The 23,961-nt window shown below is 60.6% G+C and overlaps 1 protein-coding gene across 1 annotated transcript; it reads right to left on the minus strand.

The window, feature by feature from the left end:
- Nucleotides 1-2,600: 2,600 nt before the first annotated feature.
- On the minus strand, nucleotides 2,601-22,801 carry GRK2 (G protein-coupled receptor kinase 2). Its single transcript, XM_007968626.3, has 21 exons — nucleotides 22,452-22,801; nucleotides 11,778-11,854; nucleotides 9,881-9,954; nucleotides 9,635-9,736; nucleotides 9,454-9,528; nucleotides 9,254-9,315; nucleotides 8,362-8,413; nucleotides 7,960-8,051; nucleotides 7,592-7,691; nucleotides 7,425-7,503; nucleotides 7,201-7,331; nucleotides 6,791-6,885; nucleotides 6,614-6,721; nucleotides 6,339-6,405; nucleotides 5,933-6,033; nucleotides 5,388-5,454; nucleotides 5,220-5,315; nucleotides 4,797-4,959; nucleotides 4,184-4,320; nucleotides 3,979-4,092; nucleotides 2,601-3,881 (listed from the first exon to the last, which is right to left on the minus strand). The coding sequence occupies exons 1-21, from the start codon at nucleotides 22,562-22,564 to the stop codon at nucleotides 3,717-3,719; spliced, it is 2,070 nt and encodes a 689-aa protein (XP_007966817.1). The 5' UTR covers nucleotides 22,565-22,801; the 3' UTR covers nucleotides 2,601-3,716.
- Nucleotides 22,802-23,961: the final 1,160 nt, after the last annotated feature.

The following is a 23,961-nucleotide window of genomic DNA, read 5'->3' on the forward strand; positions in this document are numbered from 1 at the left end:
GCCCGGGTCCGCTAGGATGGCGAGACCTGGTTACAGCTCCTCCCGCGGCCCGCAGGAGGCGCCCCGAGCCCTGCGCAGACCCCCGGTGGCGGGTCCGGAAGGGAAAGGCGGGGCCCGGGTGGGGCGGGCACTGGTCCCTTGGGTCTTGCGCGCGCGTGCGCGGCGGGCCGCGGTCCTGCTACAGCAGCGATACCTGCGTTTCCCCCGCAGATCCCCTCGCTCGCCCCGGTCTTCCTACCCCAGGTCCCGCGGTCACCGACTCTGCCGGGGGGTGCGGGTGAAGTGGGGCGCCCCGGCTCCCCTCGCATCACCGAGCACCTATCCCGGAGACGAGCAACTAGCAGACGCCACTAAGTGCTCGCCGGCTGAGTGGGAAGCACCTTCCCCTGGCACCTGGCCGGTGTCTGCAGGCCTAGCGATGTGGGGAGGCGGCCCCCGGGGCCCTGAAGTCAGGGATAGGAGTTCGGGGAGAGAGGGGCGCAGGCCCAGGCAGCGGCAGAGCCGTCCCGGCGGAGGACCGCCCGCGGCGAACGGCTGCCTTCGCCTGCCGCACGAGTCCCTTTTGCAGAGGCTGCACTTGGCTGCCAGCGTCAGGAGAGGAAGACGAGTTTCGAAATCAGGGCCGGCCCCTCCACCCACACCGGAACTAGGGTGCAGGCCTCCGTCAGCTCAGTTCCGGCCCTTGATTACTGGAGGCCCAGCCTGGGGTCTTGGGTCCTGGTTTTGTTAGGTGGCCAAGGCTGACCCTCTGCTCTCCGTTTCCCTACGTGGAACATGGCAGGATAGCTTGATTGAGGAGGGCCAGCTAGCTTGAGCGTCACCTCCTGCTGTAGGGCGTCCTCAGTTCTGAGACTCTGGGCTGGAAGGCCTGATTGCCATTTTTACCCCGCCTTCTCCTTGTAATCACACGGCACCTGTGCCATGTGGGATCATTTTGCCACCCCACGCTATAGTGTCATCCGTGAGGTCCTGGGGTTGATAGCAGCCCGAAGGCTTCTGAATGTCCAGAGCTGTCAGATCAGCTCACCTGCTCACCACTGCTCCAACCCTCCCTGGCCACCACTTTTCTCAAAGAGGCCGTCCCTTCCCTGAGCCCTCCCCAAACTCAACCCGACAGGACTTTCTTGGTTCCAGCCTCTCCTGATTTCTGCCATCTTGAACACAGCTTTCCACTGGCCCTTAATTCCATGACAGTGCCTTCTCAACCCTCTTCCACGGCCTTTTCTCTCTCCCTGACCCCCACATCCCTGGAAGAGAGCCTGTCCATTCCCATTGTCACCCTGATGCCATCCCCAGGTCCACATTTCAGCTTACTCCAGGACATCTCTGTACCCAGGGGTCCCATGCTATCCCATCAGTGTGTCTGAAGCCAACCCAACCACACCTACCCTTTCCCAGACTCCTGCCTCGCTCAGCCCCAAGTCCAGCTAGTTTCTGCTGGACCACATTCTTCCCATTTGCCCTCTTTTCATCTCCTCCTCTCCCACTGCAGCGGTTTGTCTCCCTGCCTCCTGTCCTTCGCCTCCCTCCCCACATCCTGCACTCAGTAACCAAGCAATCACTTTAGAGCCAGCTCTCACCACCCTCGGCCCTGTTCAGCGCCTTCAAGAGCTCCCTGAGCACGGCCGGTCTGGACTCCATGTCGTTTGTATCTTCATTCTACAGTCCCCAAGCACACACCTGGCTCTGGAATAGGTTAAGCCAGGCATTCAGGGCCTCCAGGCATGGCTCCTTCCCATAGTCCTCCGGCCAGCCTGGGCCACTCATGAGTGCCTGGCTCTTCCCTGCCTCAGAAATGTCCTCCTTCCTTCCCACACCAATGCTGGAGGCCTGGCTCAAAAGCCACTGCCCCTGACTCTTTTGTATTCAGCCCAGAGTACCCTGCCCAGCTGCCTGCCTCCCTTCTTTGCCTGGCATGCTGTGCTTTGGCCATGGGCCCCAGCCATGCCCAGCAAAGCCCTGTGTGGAGTGGGCAACAGCACCCATCTGTGTAGTCATCCTGGGGGCCCGCAGGGCAGGGACGTGGGGAAAGGGAAGTTGACCAGAAGCCTCTGGGTAGAGGAGAGGCCTAGTGCTGGGGTTCCCCTCAGGCCTCAGGGACCCCTACTAGGGCTGTGCAGTGAGACCAGAGAGGAGGCTGAAGCCAGAGATGGCCAAGGGCCTGCGGCGCGATCCAGACAGCAGACGTGCCTTGTGACTGTTTCTGGGGAGGGGCGTCAGCTTAGAGCCTGCTGTGCAGGGGTGTTCTGTGGGCCTGAGAAGGTCGCAGTCAGCCCAGACACTGCACCAGATGTAACACTGCTGGCACCTCCTCCTGCTTACCTGGTAAGTGGCAGAAGCTGCTCTCTCCTCCCTGAGAAAAGGTGAGGAATGGGCACTGGACAGCCGCTAGGCGGGAGGACTGTCAGCTGGGAAGGGCAGGAGGGGGAGTGGGACTCACTGCCTCACCCCACCTGGAAGATGGCCTGGGCCCCAGCAGGCCACCTTGGAAGCCGTGGTGGTGAAGGAGATCTGGTACCACCGAGACCCTCCCCCTCGGGCCCCAGCCCAGCAGAGGCTGAAAAGCAGTCACCAGGTACAAAGAGTCTGAGACAGCCGAATCAGGCACCATTTTTTATAAAAACGCATAGTCTCATTTTTCACTCTTTAAAATCACATTCAAAAATCGGCAAAGAAACGCCCCGGGGAATGAGTAGACGGGAGGGGAGGGTGCGCCAACCCAGCCCCGGGGGGGAGAAGGCGCGACACCACACAGGCAGCGTGACTGGCACGAGGGGGCATGCGGTGGGCGAGGCGGCGCCCCAAGGTGGCGGCACTGACAGGACGTGGGCTGTGGGGTTGGCCAGCCTGGGCAAGGATACACTGATGGGCCGGGGTGGGGGGCACACTGACAGGCCCCAGCCAGCCTCCTTGATGTGCTGCCCGCCCACCTGGCCGGCCCCGTCCTGGGCAGAAGGGGTCGCACCCGCCCCAGCATCGGGGAGACCTCAGGCCAGGCGAGGCCAGTATGGCCCAACCCACAGTAGCCTTGCTCTGGTCCCTAAGCCCAGGTGCTGGGGGTTGGGGCAAGAGGGGACAGAAGGGAGGGTAGCAGCACCTGCCGCCAATGCCACCCTCTCAGCCGAGCCCTGCAGTGTCAGGGAAGTGGGAGTGGAGGCAGCCAGTGACACCGAGGCTTTTCCTGAATAAGGGCACAGGAGCCCGAGTCACTGTGGGAGGCCTTGGGGGCCAGGGAGACAACAGGCCCCTCCTCTCACCAACGCTGTGGGGCAGGACAGTGCAGGGCCTGCCCCTCTGCAGCAGGAGGGGTGCAGTGGGAAAATTCAGTCGGATCCCTGTGCTGCGCCCGCCCCAGTGAGGGAGGCTGGGCCACTCAGCAGTGCCCGTGGGCACAGAGTGCAGTCCACAGAGCCCAGGGTGGCACAGCTTGGTGTGGCATCATCCCTCAGGGAAGGGGCGAGAGGGCTGTGCTCTTCCCCCGCAGGAAGACACTGGGAGTGGGCAGCCCCTGGGGTCAGGACGGTGGGTGCCGGACAGCGGCTGGGTTGGTGCAGCAGGAGCTGAGGCAAGCAGGCCCCTCCCAGGGGAGCTGGGCCAGGCTGGGGCCACAGGAAATCACAATAATTACAAAATAAAACCTTTTCCGCTTGGCGGGAAAACAAATAATAAAAATTCGACAAAATAAATTAGAGGTTTATAAAAGGCGGGCGGGCGGGTCAGAGGCCGTTGGCACTGCCGCGCTGGACCAGCGGCACCTTGCTCAGCTCCACCACGGGCGAGCGCGGCTTGTTCTTCATCTTGGGCACCCGCTGCACCAGCTGCTGGGCCTCGCGGTAGGCGTCACGCAGCTCCTTCTTCCACTGCACCAGTTCAGGGTCGCTCTACACATGCCAAGCCCAGCTCTGTTAGCTGGGGCTCTCCCCAGCCTGCCTGGCCTGGCCCCTCGGCCCTTCCAGCCCCAGCCCAGCCCCCACTCACATCGCACTGCAAAACGAACTGTTTCCCACCGCGGATCTTGAGGAGCAGGCACTTGCGCTCCTTGATCTGCGTCTCCTCCACGGACTGGATCTCCTCCATGGTCAGCAGGCTCTGCTGCAGGGCCAGGGATGGGTGGTGCGGGTAAGAGCCGGGCCGGCCAGCCACCTGGAAGCCCAGCTCCCGGACCCCCGCACAGGCTCCTTACCGGGGCCTCGCCCTCGCCCCGCCACTCCAGGCGGTTGGGGAACAGGTAGAAGTACCGCCGCTGCCACTGGGTCAGGAAGGGGTTGCCCATCTTGGACATGTAGCCGTGCATGATGCAGTCCTTGCCCAGGGCGTAGTCTGAGGTGAGAGACAGAGGAGACTCAGCTGGCCCCGCCTGGGTTTCTTTTTTGTTGTTTTCAGACAGGGTCTCCACTCTGTTGCCCAGGCTGGAGGGCTGTGGCAAAATCTTGGCTCACTGCAACCTCCACCTCCCAGGTTCAAGCGATCCTCCCGCCTCAGCCTCCCGGGTAGCTGGGAGTACAGGCGCGTGCCACCATGCCCGGCTAATTTTTTTGGTATTTTTTGGTAGAGACAGGGTTTCACCATGTTGGCCAGGCTGATCTCAAACTCCTGACCTCAAGTGATCTGCGCTCCTTGGCCTCCCAAAGTGCTGGGATTACAGGCGTGAGCCACCACACCCGGCCCCAGCCTGAGTTTCAATCCCAGAGCCGCCACTTTCTGGCTGTGATCCAGGGCGAGTTCCTTAAACCTGAGCCAGCTGCTCACTTCTAAGTAGGCAGGGGCCTGGTGCCGCAGCAGCCGGCGACCCTCACCTTCCTCATGGCCCAGCTGCTTGTTCTTGGCTTTCTTGCGAGCCTCCAGCCGGTCTGTCTCAGCGTTGATGGTGTCGAAGACAGTCTCGGCCACCTCCTGCTGCCACCGCTCCGAGATGGTGAGGGGGAAGTTGCGGTAGAGCTCCTGATCACTGTCCAGTAACTTTACCAGGTGGATGGGGCAGGGGCACATGAATGGACAGAGATGCCAGAATACCATCAGCCACAGGCTGCCCAGACCCAGGGCCCTGGGTAGGGATGGACAGTGCAACTGCCACCCCCAGGGAAGTTGGCTGAGGAGGAGCTGAGGCCTACAAGCTGGCAGGGCTGGCACAGGGTCTCACGGGTGATAAGAAGGGATAGGGATCCTCCCCCAGGCCAGGATCAGAGCCCAGGTACAAGAGGCCAGGCAAGGCCCAGTACCTTGATTCCTTTTGTGTCCTCCTCATCAAAGGAGCCAATGTCGAAGGCATCAGCCGCGTTCACCTCCCCTCGTGGGGGGATCAGCGGGGGAGGGTACTGCAGCAGAACAGGGCATTAGCTCGGGGGTGGGACTGCAGAGCACCCCCAGTCCCTGCCGCAGACTGTTACCTTCTGCAAGAAGACCATCTGCCAGTCCAGGGAGCGGAAAAAGGGGCTCTCTTTCACCTCCTGAGCCCTGTGGGGAGAGGCCAGTCATCTGGGCTCAGCCCCACCCTGAGCCCTGGGCTTAACTCCTGGTTGAGCCACTTTCTGGCTCTGTGAACTTGGGCAAGTTCCTTAAGCTTGAGCTGTTTCCTCATCTCTCAAATGGGAGAACAGAAGTTCCTACATCATAGAGTTGTGGGTTTTAACATTGGTAAATTTTGCAACCCTATGCCCAGTGCTTAATAAATGTTCAATAAACATAAAAAGCTGCTATTATCATTGTCTGTGACAAGGGCCCCTCTGGAAGCCAGTTACCAGCTGGTTCCAGCAGCTCCAACCCCCAGGGCAGCCCCTCCACCCTGAGAACATTGGACAGGGCTGGCCATGCCCCAACTTGTGAGCTCCTCCAAGGAGGCTGCGACCTTGGAGGGGGTTCCAGGTGACGGGACACAGCCCTTGTCCTCATGGGGGCACAGCTGGCAGCATGCCCAAGGCGCCAGGGCACTCACCCTCGGCCCAGGCAGCCCAGTCTCCGGTTGACGTCTCTCTGCAGCAACCCCTCCAGCAGGGAGCGGAGTTCAGGGGAGAAGGAGTCGGGCAGCTCCACAGCCTTTAGAGAGGAGTGGGACATTAGCAGGGGCTTAGGAAGAGCCCTCGACCCCATCCCAGCTCAGGGGAGAGAGGGGTCCAAGCCCCCAGCAGAGGAACAGATGGGGCGCAGCTTCCATCTGTCAGGTGCTCCAACAGCACGGGGAGGGCAAGAGCCTAGGGGCAGGAGGTCTGCCTCGGAGGCCAGAGTAGGGGTCAGTGGCCGAGATCTCTGCTGGCTGGTGGGAAGCAAGAGTCATGCCCTGGCACTCACAGGAGCTCCCCCACCCACCCCCTCCGCAGCCCTGCGCTGAGACCCGCACCCACCATCGTCAGCGTCATGCGGTCGATCTCATGCTTGTCTTTGGTCTTGTGCTGCCGGAAGGGGCTATGCCTGGGCAAGAGAGGCCAAAAATAATGTCAAAGGACAGGAATGGGGAAAGGGAGGCAGGCAGCATGAATGAGCTGTGACCAAAGTCAGGGACAGTGCCACCCCTAACACCAAGGCAGCTATGGGCTCCCCTCCTCTGGCATCCCACCTGGATTGGGGAGGAACTTCTCTTAGCCCCGACCCACCTGCCCACCTGGGATGGGCCACTCACCCCCGCAGCAACTTGAAGAGCATGCACCCCAGAGAGAACCAGTCGGCACTGCTGTCGTAGGCTACGCCCTTCTGCAGGACCTCCGGAGCCATGTACCCGTGGGTGCCCCTGTGGGAGCAAGGGGGCCATGAGCGGGAGTGGTGAGGGGTGGGGGGGGAGAGGGTGGGGGGCACTCACACGCTGGCATGGGGCTTCTTCTTGGAGAAGTCGCAGGCCAGGCCCAGGTCCGAGATCCGCACGTGGCCATGCTCGTCCAGAAGGATGTTGGCCGGCTGTGGAGGAAGCCCAGTGAGCTTCGCAGGGCACTCAGGATGGGGCCCGGCCAGGCAAGATGCCAGCTGGGGCACTGCTTCACTGGAGAGGACGATGGCTCCCCAAGGAAAGGGCAAAGGTGGGGTCCTCTCTCTTGTCCCCAGCCACAACCTGGACCCAGAGAGTGGCTCGGTGGGAAGGGCAGGGGCGGAGATGGGAAGACGAGGGGCGGCCATGTCCCAGGAGCCCCACTCCTCTGGGCCTGGTGGCCGGGATGCTGAGAGGAAGGAGAGGACAGCTACGGAGGCCCAGCCTAGGGACAGCAAGGCGCTCACCTTCAGGTCCCGGTAGACCACGAAGCGGTTGTGCATGTGCTCCAGGCCTAGGATGATCTCGGCCGCATAGAAGCGCATGTCAGCCTCTGAGAAGACCCCGTGCTGGGACAGGTGGTAGTGCAGGTCCCCACCTGAGGGAGGCAGCCCCACAGGCAGCATTCAGCATCTTGCCCCAGCCTGCCGTGCCTGGGCCCAGCCCACCCTGGGGCAGGGCCAGCACTCACCATTCATGAGGTCCAGGATGAAGCTGAGCTTGTCTGGTGTGTGGAACGCGTACGACATGCAGACGATGAATGGGCAGTCCTGGGAGGGGAGAAATGAGGGGAGGGGCAGTCAGCAGGGGTGCCCGGGGTTCCAGAGCCTCAGCGGCAGCCCAGCCCACCCCACTCACCCCGGTGCTGACGAGTGAGAGCATGATGCGCTCGTTCAGGGCCAGGGTCTCCCCCTGCTTCATCTTGATGCGCTTTTTGTCCAGGCACTTCATGGCGTACCTGCAGAGCAGAGGTCGGCAATCAACACCCGGGAGCAGGGGCCCAGGGCTGCCTCTGGGGGCGCTTGAGGGAAAGACTAGACCCAGGACCAGCCTGTGACACAAATAAGAGACCGGGAGGGCTGGGGCCAGAGGAGCCTGCAGGGGTAACAGCATGGCAAGACAGGAGTGCATAGGGCAGCAGGTAGCCCTGTGAGGAACCCAGCCCGTCAGGGCCCCCAGGAGCCCGGCTCCCCCAGACATTCCCCCACGCCGAGCAGGGTGCTCACATCTTGCCTGTGTCGGCCTTCCGGCACCCATAGACCTCGCCGAAGCCCCCGCGCCCAATGATGCGATGCACGCTGAAGTCATTCATGGTCAGCTGAGGGGCAGCGACAGCTGTGGTCACCACAGGCTGCCTTGGCCCAGTCCTGGGGCAGAGGCACCTGGGCAGCAGGGGCTGGCCCCACGCCACGGTCCCCATACCCATGTCCTGGCCATCCTCGCCACACACTTACCTGCTCCAGCCTCCCCATGCCAGGATCCCGGCCCTGACCCCCATAGCCACGGCCCTGGGGACTAAAGGACAGATACCCCCTGACCTCCCCACTCCCAGCCAAGCCTCAGGCCCAGCTCCCGGGAGAGGAGCAGCAGGGTGCACAGCTCTCCATGCCCCACCCAGGCCCACTCACGTGGATGTTGAGCTCCACATTCTTCCACTGGCAAAACCGTGTGAACTTATCGCTGGAAGAGAAGAATCTGGGCTCAGGGGCCACTCAGAATGTGGGAAGGATGATGCTGTTGTGAGCCTGCCCCACCCAGCAGCCACTCCCTGGGGTCCCGTGAGGGTAGATGTGGAAACATCACGAGCTTTAATGTCCTCTTCCAGGAATGATATGTTGAGGGCCTGCCCACCCACAGTGCCAGCCAGGGCTGCTTGGGTACCCAGCACAGCCCTCGGCCACCTGGCTGTGGCTTCCTGCTGGAATCAGATCCACACAGAGACGAGGTCTTCCAGTTTAACCCAGACTTTCTGCTACCATATCCTTGACAAGTACGTCTCCTATCCCTGCTTGCATACCTCCAGTGACACAGAGCTCACTCCATGGCTGGGCAGCAGTGACCCTAAAAAAGCTGCTCCCTAAAGCTAGCTGAAATCTGCCTACAATTCCCACCTACCGTACCAACTCTGGCTGTGAGGGTCACAGGGGCTGTGTGCTCTCCTGGGCCCACCCCTACCACGACCCTGATGCTTCTCAGCCCGGGTGGGCCAGCAAGGTGCTATACAGCCTGTGAGAAAGAGGCACAGGTGGCGCGGCTCTCCTAGGTCCCTGGAGCTCCCTGGAGCTAGGAGACTGCCTGGGATGGGCTTTGAGCTGCCTAGTGCTGAGGATGGCAGTGTGGGAGAAGATGACCTGCAGCCTGTCTGACCTCTCAGGAGTCCTTGCAAGGGGGCCACTGACGGGCCAGCCACCTGCCTGCTCAGGGCCTAATGAAGGCTGGCTTCTGCCCTCCACACCAGCCACACCCTTCTGAGAGCGGCCTCTCCCTCCCCATTCCTCTCCTACACTGCCCCGCTCTCACCTCTCGATGAATTTCTGGAACACATCCCCGCGGAGGTTCTGACAAATCTCTTCAATGTATGGCTAAGGGAGGAAGCTGGAAGTTGGTGACTGAGCCCCGAAAGACCATGGCTGCCCAGGCCCCACCCCCAGCTGACCAGGCTCGTTGACCCGGGGCTGTCCAAGGTGACTTCGCCTGGGCAGGGATCGGGAGGCACACACCTGGAAGAGATCTGGAGGCACCTGCTTCTTCCCCAGGTGGCCTTGGACATGCTCAGTGGCACTCTTTGAGAAGGGCTGTGGAAGACAGAGGTGGCCATGAATTCTCTGCAGGGTCCTCTTTTCCCCTCCCAGTCTGCAGGTGACTCTCGGCCAGCACACGGGGCCAGCTGAGGACACTCACGTGCGAGCAGGCCAGCAGCTCCTTCATGATGTATGAGTCGAAGATCTCCCGGCTGCGCGCCACGCGCTCCTCCTCTGTCTCCAGCTTCTCATACTTCTTGATCTGGAGGACAGGATTCCTGCAGGTCATCGAGAGCCCAGCAGGGAATGGGGGTGCCCACACCAGGTGGCTTGTGGATTCCACAAAGCTGCCCCAACCTCCTTCCCTTTCTCCGGGCAGAGCAGGGCCCGGGCCTCTGGGCCTCACCTCCTCGTAGAACTCCACCAAGGGCCTGGCCTCCTCCAGGTGGTTCAGGCAGAAGTCTCGGAAGAGCAGGTACCCTGAAGGCAACAGTGTAAGGTCACAGAGCCATGCCTCTCTCAGAGGACTTCCCATCATCGAGGATGGTGTGAGTTGAGCTCCCTGGGCAGAACTGGCTATGGAGATGGCAAGGGGTGGGCCAGGCAGCCACTAAGGCTGCTGCCAACTTGAAGACACCTGGATTCTGGGTCAGGGCCCCTATGTTTCTACCCTCTTCCTGAAATCTGTTTCCCCAGGTGGCAGCTGGACGGCGATGGGTGAGGCAGAGGAGAGGGGTTAGCTCTGGCATCAGGGAGCCCTGGCTTGGCACCTGGGTCCCCACTCACTGCAGCCCAGGACCCTGTGCCTGCTCTGTGAGGCCGATACCCCACACCGGGGCGGGCTGTGCAGGTGCAACACGATCCAGTCTGGGGGCCCTGGGATGCTGTGGCCACTGGGGCCAGTTCAGCCTGTAGCATGGCGGGGAGGTTAGCAGGGGGCTCTGAGAGGCCACACCACTCCTCTGGACCCTGCCCCACTGCATTGTCTGGCTTATGTGCACAGTGGCCTGAGAAACAGGCAGGAAGGATGGGTCCAGTTGGAGAAACTAGGGCTCAAGGAGCTGGTCAGACACACTGTCTTCCGCTCAAGCGGAACCCAGCACTACTCTACCAAGTGGCAAGTCCCTGGGAAAGAGGTTGGGGGCTGGGGCCTCAGGGCAGGGGGCATGGAAGGGGTATGGGCCACAAGGAACTGGAGAGGCAAGGTGGGCTGTGGGAGGGGCTCTCAGGGGACCCCAGATAGAGTGCCCTCATGCCTGAGTAAGGGGCCTGGGCCCGGGCCCAGGGACTTGGCCCCCGAGCACTACCCGGGGACAGAGGCCCTTCTCAGGCCTCCCGTCTGACACGGGTGAGCCGGCTCAAGCTGGTAGCCTCCCATGCCTTCAGGGACACCGCATGGGCACCTGGGTCAGAGCTGCGGCCATCACTTCAGTCCTCACTGCCTGGCCTTCAGTGCAGGGCTTTTGAGGAATGGGGACCAGGCTTCACAGTGGGCACAGTGCTCTCATCTGACTGTGACAGGCCTGTGCAGTGGGACTCATGAGTCCCATCTCCCAGGTGAGGACACCAGCAGACTCAGAGAGGTGAAGCAACTTGCCTGAGGGCACATGGCACAGGCCTGGGACCCAAACTTTGTGCTTCCTGACACACCGACTCCCCCAGGCTGACGTCCAATGCCTGATCCCATCAGGCCAGGATGCCCCCTGTCCAGAGCTGAGCTCCTATTCTCAGGAAGGCCAAATCAGAGCCATGTGGGGCTGGAGCCTGTTTCCCGAGACCTGCCCCAAGCCTGCCCTCCAGGCCAGGTCCACAGGGTGGGTTACATGAAACTTCTGACAGCAGGCATCAGACACCAGCTGGAGGAGGAATGGAGGGCCAGCGCCAGGCAGGTTGCTTACAAAGAGGGCCCATGGGGTGGGGCGGGGCCAACCACAGCTCGGCAGGCGCCACAGGAAGGGCCCCGCCTCTTCCTGTCAGTTCTACCAACGGCCCAGAGCAGCTGCGGCCGCGCCAAGGGGAAGCTGCAACTCTCAAAAACAAAAACCCCAAAGGAGGAACTTCCCTGGCGGCCCTGGAAGACTCTGGGCCCCCACCCCCACCACGGGGCTCCCTGGGCCGATGGGCAGGGGCTAGGAGGCACGCAGGGTCACAGAGACTTGGAGCAAACCCTGGGGTCTCGCTGGCTGCTCCACCCTGAGTAGATGGGAGGCCAAATCTCCAGAGAGTGGGGAGCACGGCTGGGCTGACTGGGGTAGGGGCAAGAAGTGAAGCCTGGTGGCTGGCAGAGCCACTGCCATACTCACCCAGCTTCTGGGAAAAGATCTTCTCAAAGGTCACCTCGCCCCGGTCCTCCAGGTACTTCTGCATGACACTGCGGATGCTGTAGGACAGGGGGGCGCAGTAAGCAGAAGCTCCCAGAGCCTGTCGGGGCTGCAGGCCCAGAACTGTGAGCGGACGGCACTGCTGGGGGTGTCGCCACTCCCTCCAGGAAGGAGGCCACCATGTCGGGCCTACTCACTTACCCCAGCCACAGGTCAAACCAGACGGCTTCCAGGAAGCCTTTCCCTGCACTGCCCCGGCCAGGCTGTGTCCCAAAGGCCAGGGTGGCCGGCAGGTGGCCCCCTGCTTAGAGGCCCACTGCCTGTGGGGTTTGGTCCCAGTGCTGCCACCGGCTGGCTTTGGGCACTTGGCCAAGTCACAAAAGCCAAACCTGGTTTGTGAGCAGATGAGAAGACACACATATGGCATCTCCATACAGGGGCACACGGCTTGGCGGTAAAAAGGAATGAGGCACTGACAGGGGCCACAACGCGGATAAGCCTTGAAAACGAGAGGCTGAATGAAGCCAGTCACAAAGGGTTGCCACATACTGTGGGTGTCCACTCACATGAACAAACCCACGGACACAGAATGCAGATCTGTGGCTGCCGGGGACTGGAGAGAGGGAGAGGAGTGACTGCCGGTGGGGATGGGGTTTCTTTTTGGGGTAAGGGTTGCACAACATGGTGAATATACTAAAAAACACTAAATTGTATAGTAAAATGATGAATTTTGTATGAACTGCATCTCAATGTTTTAAATGGTAAGAAAAGGCCATGCCTTGGTCGTGTGTCCCTAGTACTTGGACATAAAATGTGACCCCTGCCCTGGGTTGCTTGGTATGGCCGTAGGGGAGGGACTGGCCACTGTGACCCCCAAAACCCAACCTGACACCCCCCACCCTGTTTATCTCACCCCCACAATGAGTGCTGTCTGGGAGAGCCACAACAGGCTACACTCCTGGCCTCAAATACCACCTTACTATCCCCTCCTGCCCTCTCCTGGTCCATCTCCAGCCCAGCCCTGCCAGTCTGTCCCGATGGCCAGCTGAGGCTTGCATCTGGTCCTCACTAGTCTGGGCTCCTAGGGTAACGTGTAGCTGCCATACTGAGGGCATGTGCGGTGCTGGGGGCCTGTAGGGCCAACAACCTGAGCCCATGTCATGCTCACATGGCCCTGCAGGATCTATGGGGCTGCCAGCAGGCCTCCTGGGAAAAGACTGCAGCTGGTGGAGATTTGGATCTGCAAGTCCAGATTCTCTGTGCTTGGCACGGCCCCTGCCTCTCTGCACCCCGACCCTGCCTGCCCCTAGGAGCCCAGTCCAGGGCTGGTCGGACTGGCCACCCAGGCTGTGGGCACGAAGACCTGCTGCACATCTACCCCTGAGGCACTGTGTACATCATGCCAAAGCCACCCCCTGCTCCAAGCAGCCCTGCCCAAGGCATGGTTCTGAGTCTGTGATACCAGACAGCGTGTGCAGAAGCCTTGGGAAGGGGAGGAGGCCTCTGGGTCTGGGGAGGCTCTGTGGAGAAGGCGGAACTCCCCTGGGTTCCTGGAGTGCAAGCAGGATCTCGGCAGGTGGCGAAGCCAGGGAGGTCGGTAGACATGGGAACAGGCAGGGGACAGTATGTCCAGGGATAAGCAAGAGGCCAACGGGGCAGGGGAGAGGGCACACAAAGGCCATGGCAAGTGGGAGGGCAGGGCCTTGCAAACCGGGGGGCTTCAGAGCCAAGGAGTGGGCGGGAGAGCAGGACTCAGGAGGCTCGGTCCAGGGCAGCGGCAGCCCAACTCCACTGGAGGCGCTACGGGGAGGAAGCCCAGGCAGAGGCGACACTTGGGCAGGAAGAAGGGGAAGTGGGGGGGTGGGAGAAGGCTCAGGCTGTCCGGGACCAGGAGACGGGTTATGAGTCCAGCCCCATGAGGGCTTTCAGGCTTTGGGCCCGAGGGTCTGGAAGAACGGTGGCTCCAGCCAGAAGAGCCGTCTGCGGAGAGCAGCTCCAGGCAGCACTGACCTGGCCTGTGGACCCTGCCTGGCCACTGGCCTCAGGCTCGAGACGGGGCTCCTATCCGTTTCCGCTGGGCACTGTCCTTCTGGGAAGGGCTGCAGTGGACTCCCGGGCCTCGGCCCCTGATCTCACTTGGTTCGAGCCTTCCTCAGGAAAGGCCGAGCAAGATAGCATGATAGCATGAGCACAGCAGGGTTGCCATGAGCACAGTCCCAAGGCCGTGACCCCCTCGCCTGCTCCCCACCCTCAGAGGCTGGGAGGGGCTGTGGCCTCTTCCAAAATTGTCTCCAACAGGAAGCAGGGCACTGAAGACAAGGATGGGCCTAAGTGACCCTGAGTTCGCATCCTATGACTCCTTCAGAACAGACCCTGCCTGGATGGGAAAAGGAGGGTCAATGCCCCACCACTGGGGAGTCAGGATGCTCTCTGAGAACTGACAGGAGCTCCGAGGATGGGCCCCCCGTCCATGACAACACACCTACCCCTTCAGGACACATGCCAGCTCATGTCCACCAGCCACTGTCAAGGACATGTTTCCCGGCACGTGGGACTCCCAGGGACACAGGAAACAGTGGACAGAGACTGTGGTGTTTCACACACAGCAGGGGCTTCATAAAAATCTCTTTAACTGAGAAAGACACAGTCCCTGCACTCAGCACCTGCAGACAGGAGGCCTGGGCCCTGGGCGGCCCTCAATGCACAGGTTATGCACTGGGAGACCAGAGCATGGAGAAAACTCCAAGGCCAGGGACCTGCATCTCACCTGGGAGGTGGGCCGGGAAGGCGGGACTCTGGTTCTGCACCAGATTTTTGAGTTCTGGGACATTTTGGTCCACAGAAGAGGATGAAAAAAAGCAAAAACAAAAAAAACAAAAAAAAAAAAACCACAAAATGCCAGTCTTCCGAAATGCCTGTCTTCTGAAATACCTGTCTTCCGGGGCAGTGGAGGGTCAAATGAGTATGATATCAGGTGCTGGTCAAGCGGAAGGCAGCGACAGGCAGATGCAGATGACAGGCAAAGCAATTCTAGCCTGTAGGGGTCACCCACCAGGAGCTGGGCATGGTCCTGGGAATGGGGGCCACGGGGCTTCAGCAGTAAGCCCCACTGAGCCCCAGACTTGCTTCCTAGGAGCCTGCAAAAATGGTGCCAGCTTGGCAGGGCGCAGTAGCTCATGCCTGTAATCCCAGCACTTCGGGAGGCCGAGGCGGGCGAATCATGAGGTCAAGAGTTCAAGACCAGTCTGACCAACATGGTGAAACCCTATCTCTACTAAAAATACAAAAATTAGCCGGGTGTGATGGCGTGCGCCTGTAGTCCCAGCTACTCAGGAGGCTGAGGCAGAAGAATCACCTGAACCCTGGAGACGGAGGCTGCAGTGAGCCAAGATTGCGCCACTGCACTCCAGCCTGGGTGACAGACAGACTGCCTCAAAAAAAAAAAAAAAAAAAAAAAAATGGTGCCAGCTTGGCAGAGGGAATGGCCACCTAGGAGCCAGGGAGTAGCCACTGCCACTTCTCAACTGGACATACAAAATCTCCAAGGGGGAAGCATGCTCGCTTCCCTGCCTGCGACAGCCAGGGGAACCTGCCGGGCAGGCCGTTTCTCCTTCCCAGGGGCTCTGCTGTTGGCCCCCGCCTGGGAACAGCAGGAAGCAGGACCTGGGGCTCTGAGGCCATCTCCCCCCTCAGCAGCCACGCCTGGGCATGGCCACCGCATTCTTCCCAGCCCACAGCACTCCACTTTCTTCCTTAAAAAGAAAAAAATGTTTTTTAAATAAAATAAACAACCCCCCTCCCCCCAGCAAGAAACCAAACACGAGGTCAGGCCTGAGCACAGTCCTTGAATGGAAGGCCCCCAAAGTGGCAATTTTAGGGTTTCCTGTCTATTCCCATGGGTCTGGCTGCCAAGGGAACTGGCAGGTTGGAAGAACTTGCCACTGGGGGCAGCTCCTGCCAGGGTGGCAAGCACAGGCGGGCATGGGGGCGGTGCAGCCTCCTGGGTTGGGTCACCTTGTCTCCAACACTGCTCCCTGATACTGGCAGAGCCTGGAGTGGCAGTGAGCCCAGAGCGTGTCCCTGCCCCCACCCAGGTCAGCAACCCTGAGATCCAGGGGAACGTGGCTCCCAAGATCTACTCTGGAGCATCAGGAGAACCAAGTGGCCTCAACAGTCCCAGACGGAAGGACCCTAAGGATCCCAACACTTTTGGGCAAGGGACTTGATCTTTGCTCTGGCCATTGGATGGGTGCCTGGGTTCCAAATGGCCCTTACCACCTGGTCACAGAGTTGAAATGTCCAGTTTCCCCACCTGTAAAATGAGGATGTCAATGAGATGCTGAATCGCCACCATCACACTGGCCATTTGCAAAGCCTGGGTGGACACGGCAGAAGGGGGGCTCCTAAGATGCCAGGCTGGCCGTGCTGCCCACCGTGCCCTGCCTGCTGGGCCATGGGAGAGAGCCGCCAGCGCCCTGTTCCTCAGCGCCCCACAGCTCACGGACAGTCCATGCTGGATCACACAGTGGCCGGTCTTGCCCGACCCTCTGCTCCACATTTGCCGTGTTCTTGGAGGATGGGGCCTTGGTGGATGGGGCCTGTGGCCAGGGCTGAGCTGAGCAGGGTGGTTGGGACTCCCCTGCTCACAGACCAGCTTCAGGCACTGCATTGCTCTACTGTGGGCCCAGTGGGTAGAGCCTGCAGCCTGCCCTGCCAAAGCATCAAGGGCTCCTTGGCACAGAGGTGCTTGGTGCCTGCTCAGCCTTGGGAAGGAGTGGTCAGTCCCACCTTGGCACCCCTGCAGCTAGGGCAGCCCACACCAGTTCCTGCTGCTCCTGGAGCAGGCCCAGCCCAACGCTGGGGGCAGAAGACAGTGAGCAGCTGCAGCACTGAGCACTGGGTGACAGGGAAGGAGTGGGTGCTGAGGGAGCACTTCCGGTCCCTTCTGGCACCTCATGGTTCTGAAGAAATGCAAAGTCTAGGCCATGCTCTGTGGCCTGGGCTCTCTCAGGTGGCTCCTGCTCGGGGTCAGAGGCTGCAGCTGTGTGGACGGGAGGGAGTGACAAGTCAGAGGCCAACACACTCTTGCTGATGGTGAGGAAACCAAGGCTGGAGGAAGCTGGCTGGGCCACGTGCTCCAAGGCACACAGTGAGTGAGTGTCAAAGAAAATGTCCAAAGGCTGCCTGAGAAACGGCCTCCCACCACAGCACCCTCCATCCTCCCCTTGACCCCTGTGAAAGAGCTGGGTGTAGGGCTCAGAGGACCCTGACACGTGCCCAGCCTCTGGCCTGGAGGCCCTCCCGCCCCTGACCAGGGGCTGCAGGAGGCGGGCAGCCCCCTTCCCTGGAACCCAGGATGAGAGGCAGCCTTGGCCGGCAGCTGGCAGCCAGGAGCCATGGTTCCTGTGCCTGTCGTGTGACAGTGATGCTAAAGCTTTGCCACGCCAGGACAGTGAGAGCTGGCACGAAGGCTACAGGCCTGGCAGGTCTGGTGCGGCCACTCTGGGAACCGTCCCCTGGGAGATGAGCAAGCGTTCACCAGCCAGCGCAGCAGGGCTTGTGGCTATGGCTGAGGTGCTCCCTGTGGCATTTCCAGGAAACCTGACACCAAGGTGCCAGCAGCAGGAGGAAGTCCCCTGGGGCTTCTTAATGTTTCTCAATGACTCTCTCTGGGGCCAACAACATCCTCAGAGCTCAAGGACGGGGCCACAGACCAAATAGGAAAGACCAGCCCAAACCATCAGTCCAAGGCAAGCCCTGAGCAGTGGAGAGAAAAAGCCAGCTGGCCCGGCACACAGCCCGGGCTCCAGAACGTCGCGTCGGCCACAAAGCAGCTCCCTTGCGGGGATGCTCGGGAAGAGGCACTCTGGCGGCCTTGTCAAATGTCACGGCTTCTTCACAAATATGACATGAGCACCCACACCCTGCAATTTACTGCCGACATGGAGACCGTAATCTGCATCACGCTAGAATGCACCAAGAACAAACTTCCAGAACTCTGTGCCCTGTGGTTCCCAGGAGGGGGTTGTCCCCCATCACAAACACGAGATGGCTCTAGAGTCAGAAAATTGCCCCTAACTGGGAACAGAGCTGCCAACATGTTAATACCAGAAAACCCACTTCTGCCAGCATAGACGCGGCCCTTTGCAGTAAGCAGCAAAGCAGAGAAGGGATATTATTGTTTTAGAAAAAAGCTGCAGACAAACATCTCACTTTTAGTATCTCAGTTGCAGCAAAGTAGAAATAACGTGAATATAACTCCATCCAGCAGCAGAAACTGACCTATGGGGAGCCGAAGGAGAGTAGGGAAGGGGCTTGGGAAAAAGGGGCAGGTGTGAGGGAGGCTGTGCGTCCTCAAGGGCAACACTGTGCTTTTGGTTCCTGCTATGTGTTCTGAGGCAAGAGCATATCCTGAAAGCAACAGCCAAGCCAACCCAAACCCACTAGCCTGAGCACTCAACCCCTCTGCCAAGCCCACCTGGGTGCAACCTAGGCACGGGGAGGAGATGCTGGCTGCGGAGCACGCCTGCACCTGACGTCACTGGGAACTTACTACTAGGAATTGATTGTGCATTAATAGGACACCTCATTCTGGGTTAACAGCCCAAATTCCCCTGCACAGATTCCAATCTACATTGCTCACACTCCCTTCAAATCCATTTATCCAGGTAACGGCAGGCGGGCGACTTAATAGCAAATAAGTGAAACCCATGCTCTGGAAAGGAGAACAGATGAGAAAGACATCCCAGAGACCCATTCCTGGGGAACGGTGGGGCTTCAAAGGCCCAGAGGGAGTGACTGCAGGAAAGATCATCTTGTTTTCAGGGAAAGGAGTCGGGAGAATGCTGCCACTGAAGTGGAAAGTTCTGGGTAAGGGACAAAGGCTGGAAGCAGCAGGGTTGCAGCTGGTGCCGCAGGAGTGGAGGAAAGAGGGAGGGAAAAAGCTTCCCGCTGCACTCCTTCCCCCACAAATCAAGGGCAGGAAGTTCTGGCTGCAAAGAGTTAACAGGAACGAGGCAGCAGAGGAACAGGGGCAGGGTCTGGGGAGACAGGGAAGCCAGAAAGGGGCAGGAAGGAGGAAACTCTCGGTGGGGAGGGACCAGGAAACAGCCAAGAAATCGGGAGGCTGCAAGAGGCACCCGGCTCCAACAATCTGCTGCTGGGGCTGCCACTGTCACTGGGGAGGGCAGAGGAACCTCCTGGGAGCGCCCAGGCAGGGCTCCTCAGCTAGGAGCCCAGAGATTAATTACACCAGGCCTCAGTGGTCATATCAAGCAAATGATGAAAATTACAAGACTGCTGGCTGCCGGGAAAGGGAGACAGCAGTTCCTTCAGGGCAAGGTCCAGACCACAGACCCTGAGAGTGAAGGGGCATCCCCCTAATTTTACCAAGGTGGAAACCGAGGCAGGCCCAGTCAGGCTAAGGGACTGGCCTGGGTCCCATGTGGGCTGGTGGTAGAGGGAGAAGCCAGGTCTCCCATCTTCCAGATACACAATGCTGCCTTACGCTGCCGCCTTCTAGAAGAAGGTCGGGGAAAGGGACTGTTTCCTCGGATTCTATAGGGTGACAGAAGGGAAGGCCCCTGTACCAACTCAATGTGGCACTGTGCCTAACCACTCCCATTCCCTAGCCATTGGAACGCAGAGCTGTGATGCCAGCCCCAGCTCTCGGCCAAGCCACATCCCCAGGCACCAGCCATGGAGGGACTGCCAAGGTGGGCCACCTCAAGGTGTGAACAATTCCCAGAGGCACCCTGTCACGGGGACAAGCCACAGCCCCTCTCCCTGACTCTGACCTTGACCTTGGGGGTATGGGGAAGACAGGCTCCTGCATCTGATGGGACCCTGGAGTGGAGCTGCCCCTCGGGGCAGTAGCTTTGCCAGGGCAGCTCAATTCTCCATCCCAGCCAACAGGAAGGGGGCTGAGCCTTGTGAACTGTGACAGCCAATGGCCCCAGACAAGCGGTGCCAGTCAGCCCACGCTGCAAAATGTGGACAGGGGCGAGAACAGTGGTGTGCAGGGGTGGATGGAGGGGATAAAGCACAGCAGAGAAACAGCACTGGCCTGTGTGGTCCAGAAACCTGAGGCCCCATTCCAGCTTTCTTCTGTGATGAGGACACGACTCCTCCCCTCCCTGAGCCTCAATGACTTCAACTGCTAAAGGGGAGAGAATCCCATCTGCTGGGCCTGCCTCCCACAGTTGTCAAAAGGACAAAATGGAGTAAAAAGCACTCTGCAAACGGAAAAGTGTCGGGCAAACATGAGACATGGTCAGGATCACCATCGGGGCGGCAGGGGGTGCGCTGTGCCCCACTGGGTGTGCAAGGCAAGGCATTATGCAAAGGGTGGCTTGCTCCCTAATGCCCCAGGCCTGGACCCCCATGTAGGGGTGGCCCATAGCCCTTCCCAGGCCTTAGCACACTGACATTCGGTGCTCGCACCTCCAGTCCATTTCACAGATGTGGGCAATTTGCAGAAGGCCATGCTGCTGATGGTGACCCAATGTGAAAACCTGGGCTGCCTGGCTCTGCCTTCTGCTGTCCTCCCAGAATCCTATCCAACCTTGTTTCTGCTCAGGACTGCCTGGGGCGTCACACAGTCCTGATATTTCTTGAGCAACTACTACATGCAAGGCATGGCCTTGCCAGCTTCACAGGTTGGTTGAAGAATTGAGATGACAGATGTCAAAACAGGTAAGTCAGTAATAACTCCTATCATTATTGCTATCATCGCCATCACTGCTGTGGATGGGAAAGGGGACAGGAAAAGAAGAACATCTCGTTTCTCCGGGTTCTGACACCGCAGAGCCAAGGCGGCACCCCATCAGAAGCAATGCATTCTGGGGGGAAGAGTACACGAACGCAGACAGTTCCAGAAAAGGTCCCACCTCACACATTGCCGAACTCCATCCTGCAGGAGGGTCTCAAGGCTGCGGCCACCAAGGAGAGCCGTTTTGAGCCCTAGAGGCTGACTCCCCCATTTCCTCCCTCGTGGGTTTGTCATTTCTGAACTCATTTCTGCACTAACCGTCACTGCTCCCTGGACAGCCCCCAGCTGACAGTCAGTCTGGTTCCTGTTTTGAGAAATCTGATTGCAAATATCTTAGAAAAAAAAGGCCCTAACAGCCTTTTCAGAATGCAGACCAATTTTCCTCTCCCCTGCCTGACGTTCAGTCAATCCAAACACCCAGTGAGCAGGGCATGGCAGAGGGGGCCGGTGAGGGCCATGGGCATGGCACCCCTGTAGCGTCAGCCCAGGCTTAGACAGACGCTTCAAAGGCTGAGGGACATCACAGAGTCACAACTCTTATTTCACGCCATCCACATTTCACAGACGAGCAGACTGAGGCCCAGTGAGGGAAGGGACTTGCCCACAGTCACAAGATAAGACCACGGCAGTGTGGACAGGCCCCATTCCCAGCCTGCTGGGGCACCAGGAGGCTAACACTCAGGCATGCACGAGGAGTTGCCACACGACACAAAGAACCGTGGCGGGCACATCTGCTCCCTGGCGCAAGCCAGGGCAGCCAATGAAATGTAGAACCGGAAGTCTGAAGCCCTGATCTGTTGGCCAGGTGCCACCTGAGACTACCTGTGTGACTTGGGGCAGGCCACTCACCTCTGGAGCTTCAGTTTCCCCACCTGTTCCACAGGGACAAAACCACACCTGTCCTGGCCACCCCATTCGCTGCTGAGAGGCTCACACAGTGGAGAGATACTCTATCAGCCATAGAGAGCTGGACAAACCGCAGCAATCGTCCACATCCTGTGTACTTTTGCACCTACATCCTGAACAGTCTAAACTTTGATACCAGGTGTGATGTCAGTTGTCTTACAGAGGCGGCAGCTAAGGTCCAGCTGTTGCCAGTGTGCTGGGAGGGCCCCTGGTCAACAGCACCCACCGGGCACCATATGCAGTGCACGCCCGAGAAGGAATGTGGGGGAGAGGGCACGGGATGTTTCCCCCACCTGAGCGCGGTCCGAGGGGGAGGGCGCCCGCAGCACCCTAGGTCCTGCTCACCACGCCGCCCCGAAAGCACTCTCAAGCCCAACTACAGGACAGCGACTCCACCAGAGGGTGGGAGAAGAGTCCGGAAAACTGGCTGTCCCCCCACACCTCACACAAGTGTAGACTGGAGGGGAGACGGGTGGGGGTAGTGGAAACCCCAAGGCGGGTGCTGTGAGCAGGGACAGCAAAAGGGTGGGTGACATCGTCAGGCGAGGTAAATGGTGGCCGGCGGAGGGGAGGGGACCCCACAGGGACCAAGGGCTGCTCGGAGGAGGATGAAGGGGCGCGCCGAGCCCCTGTGGGAGAAGGCGGGAGCTAGGGGCTGACAGCGACTGGAGCGGGGGGCCGGCCGAACGCGATAAGGAAGCAGCAGGGCGGCCGGGGGGACCTGAGCGGGCCCGGGGGCCGAAGGGGCAGAGGAGCTCCGGAGTTGGGGCGCTCCGGGCTCAGGCGCCCAGGGTCTGGGGCTTAGCGTCTGGACCCGCAGGCGCCACGGCCGGGCTGCTCCGGGCTCGGGGGCCGACAGAGGGTCGCGAGAGCCGGCCCCGGGGGTCCAAGTCGCGGGGTCGAGTCTGGGGCCAGGGTCTCTGAGTCGCGGCCGGGGTGCCCGCGGGGTCGGGCCGGTGCCGCGGGCGACTTCTCCTCACCTGGGCTCGGGCAGCAGGATCTTCTTGCTGGCGCGCGCGGCCGGCGTGGCCTTGCTCTTCTCCATGGCCATCAGGTAGCTCACGTCGGCCAGCACCGCCTCCAGGTCCGCCATCTTGGCGGCGGCGCTGCCTCCTCCCGCCGCCGCCGCCGCCGCCGCCGCCGCCGCTGCTCCCGCTCGCTCGGCGCTCGGCCCGGTCCGGCCGCGGCTCGGTCGGCCTGGGGCGCCGACGCCTCCCGCCTGGCCCCGCTCGGCGCCCGCGGCTCCGCTCGCCGCCGCTCACAGGCGGCGCCGCCCCATGGCGCCGGCTCGGGCCCGGCCCCGGCTCGCGCTCCGCTCCCGCCGGGACTGCAGTCGGGGCGCCGCCGCCGCCGCCGCCGCCCGCGCGCCCGCGCCCCGGAGCCGCCGCCGCCTCCGGCCCCGCCTGCCGCGCACAGCGCCAGCGAGCCCGCAAGTGGCCGAGCCGGGCGGGCGATGGTGCCCCCTGGAGGCCGCGCGGAGTCTGACCCCGAACCAGACCTGCGACAGCGGGCTCAGATCCTGGCGGTGACCTCGGGTCTGGACGGAGACCCGGGCCTGGAGCAAGACAGGGACCCGGCACGGAAGACGATCCCAGACCCATTCCTTGACCACAACCTCGGGTCACATCTCTGGATCCCAGGCTCTCCAGTCAGGCCGCGGTCCTGACACCAGACGTGATCACAAGGAACCTGGACGCTCACCAAGACACAGATTCAGACCTCTGAACACCATCCCGGGGCTTTCATCTCAGACCCTGGCTATAACCCCGGACTCCCTGACCTTTGACGCAGTCCACGACCTGACACCAGACTCCAAACAGGACTCCAGACTCAAACCTTTGCCCACCACCTCAGACTCTAACCATGACCTCAGATCACAGCCCTGGGTCTCCAACGCCATACCCAGACTGTGACACTCACCCCAGACCCCTAACAGTGCCCCAGATCCAGATTTTGGACCGTGACCTCGATCTCATCCTGGTTACTGACCCCAACCTTGATTCTGACCCTAGGCCACTACCATGACCCTGCCTCCTAGACTTGGGGTCAGAGCTCAGACTTAGATTGGACTACCAACTCTAGACCACTGTCCCAGGCTCAACACCCAGAACTGTGGACACAGACTCAGGACTAGGACATCTAACCTGGGACCTACATTGGACCCAGAATCCTTAGTAGGTCACCCAGAACCTGGGACCTGACAACTGCAGTCCAATTACAGGCTTCCCCCATCCCCGATCCCACCCCTCCTCCTCTAGAACCAATCCTGGCCCCTGGAGGCCCACTCTGGATCAAGTACCCTGCACCCAACCCCACCCCCTAACAGGCTCGTAGACCCAGGTCACTGGCCAGCACTCTTGGCAGCTCCCTTCCGTGTACCCCATCCCATCCAGACGCTCCTTCAGGATGGTTCCACATGTAGGGTGAAACCTCTCCCCGCCCGGGAGGGCACAGAGGTTTCAGTGCTGCCTGCTAGGGGAAACCCACCGA

The sequence above is a fragment of the Chlorocebus sabaeus genome, chromosome 1 (assembly GCF_047675955.1).
Source record: "Chlorocebus sabaeus isolate Y175 chromosome 1, mChlSab1.0.hap1, whole genome shotgun sequence".
NCBI classification, from domain to species: Eukaryota; Metazoa; Chordata; class Mammalia; order Primates; family Cercopithecidae; genus Chlorocebus; species Chlorocebus sabaeus.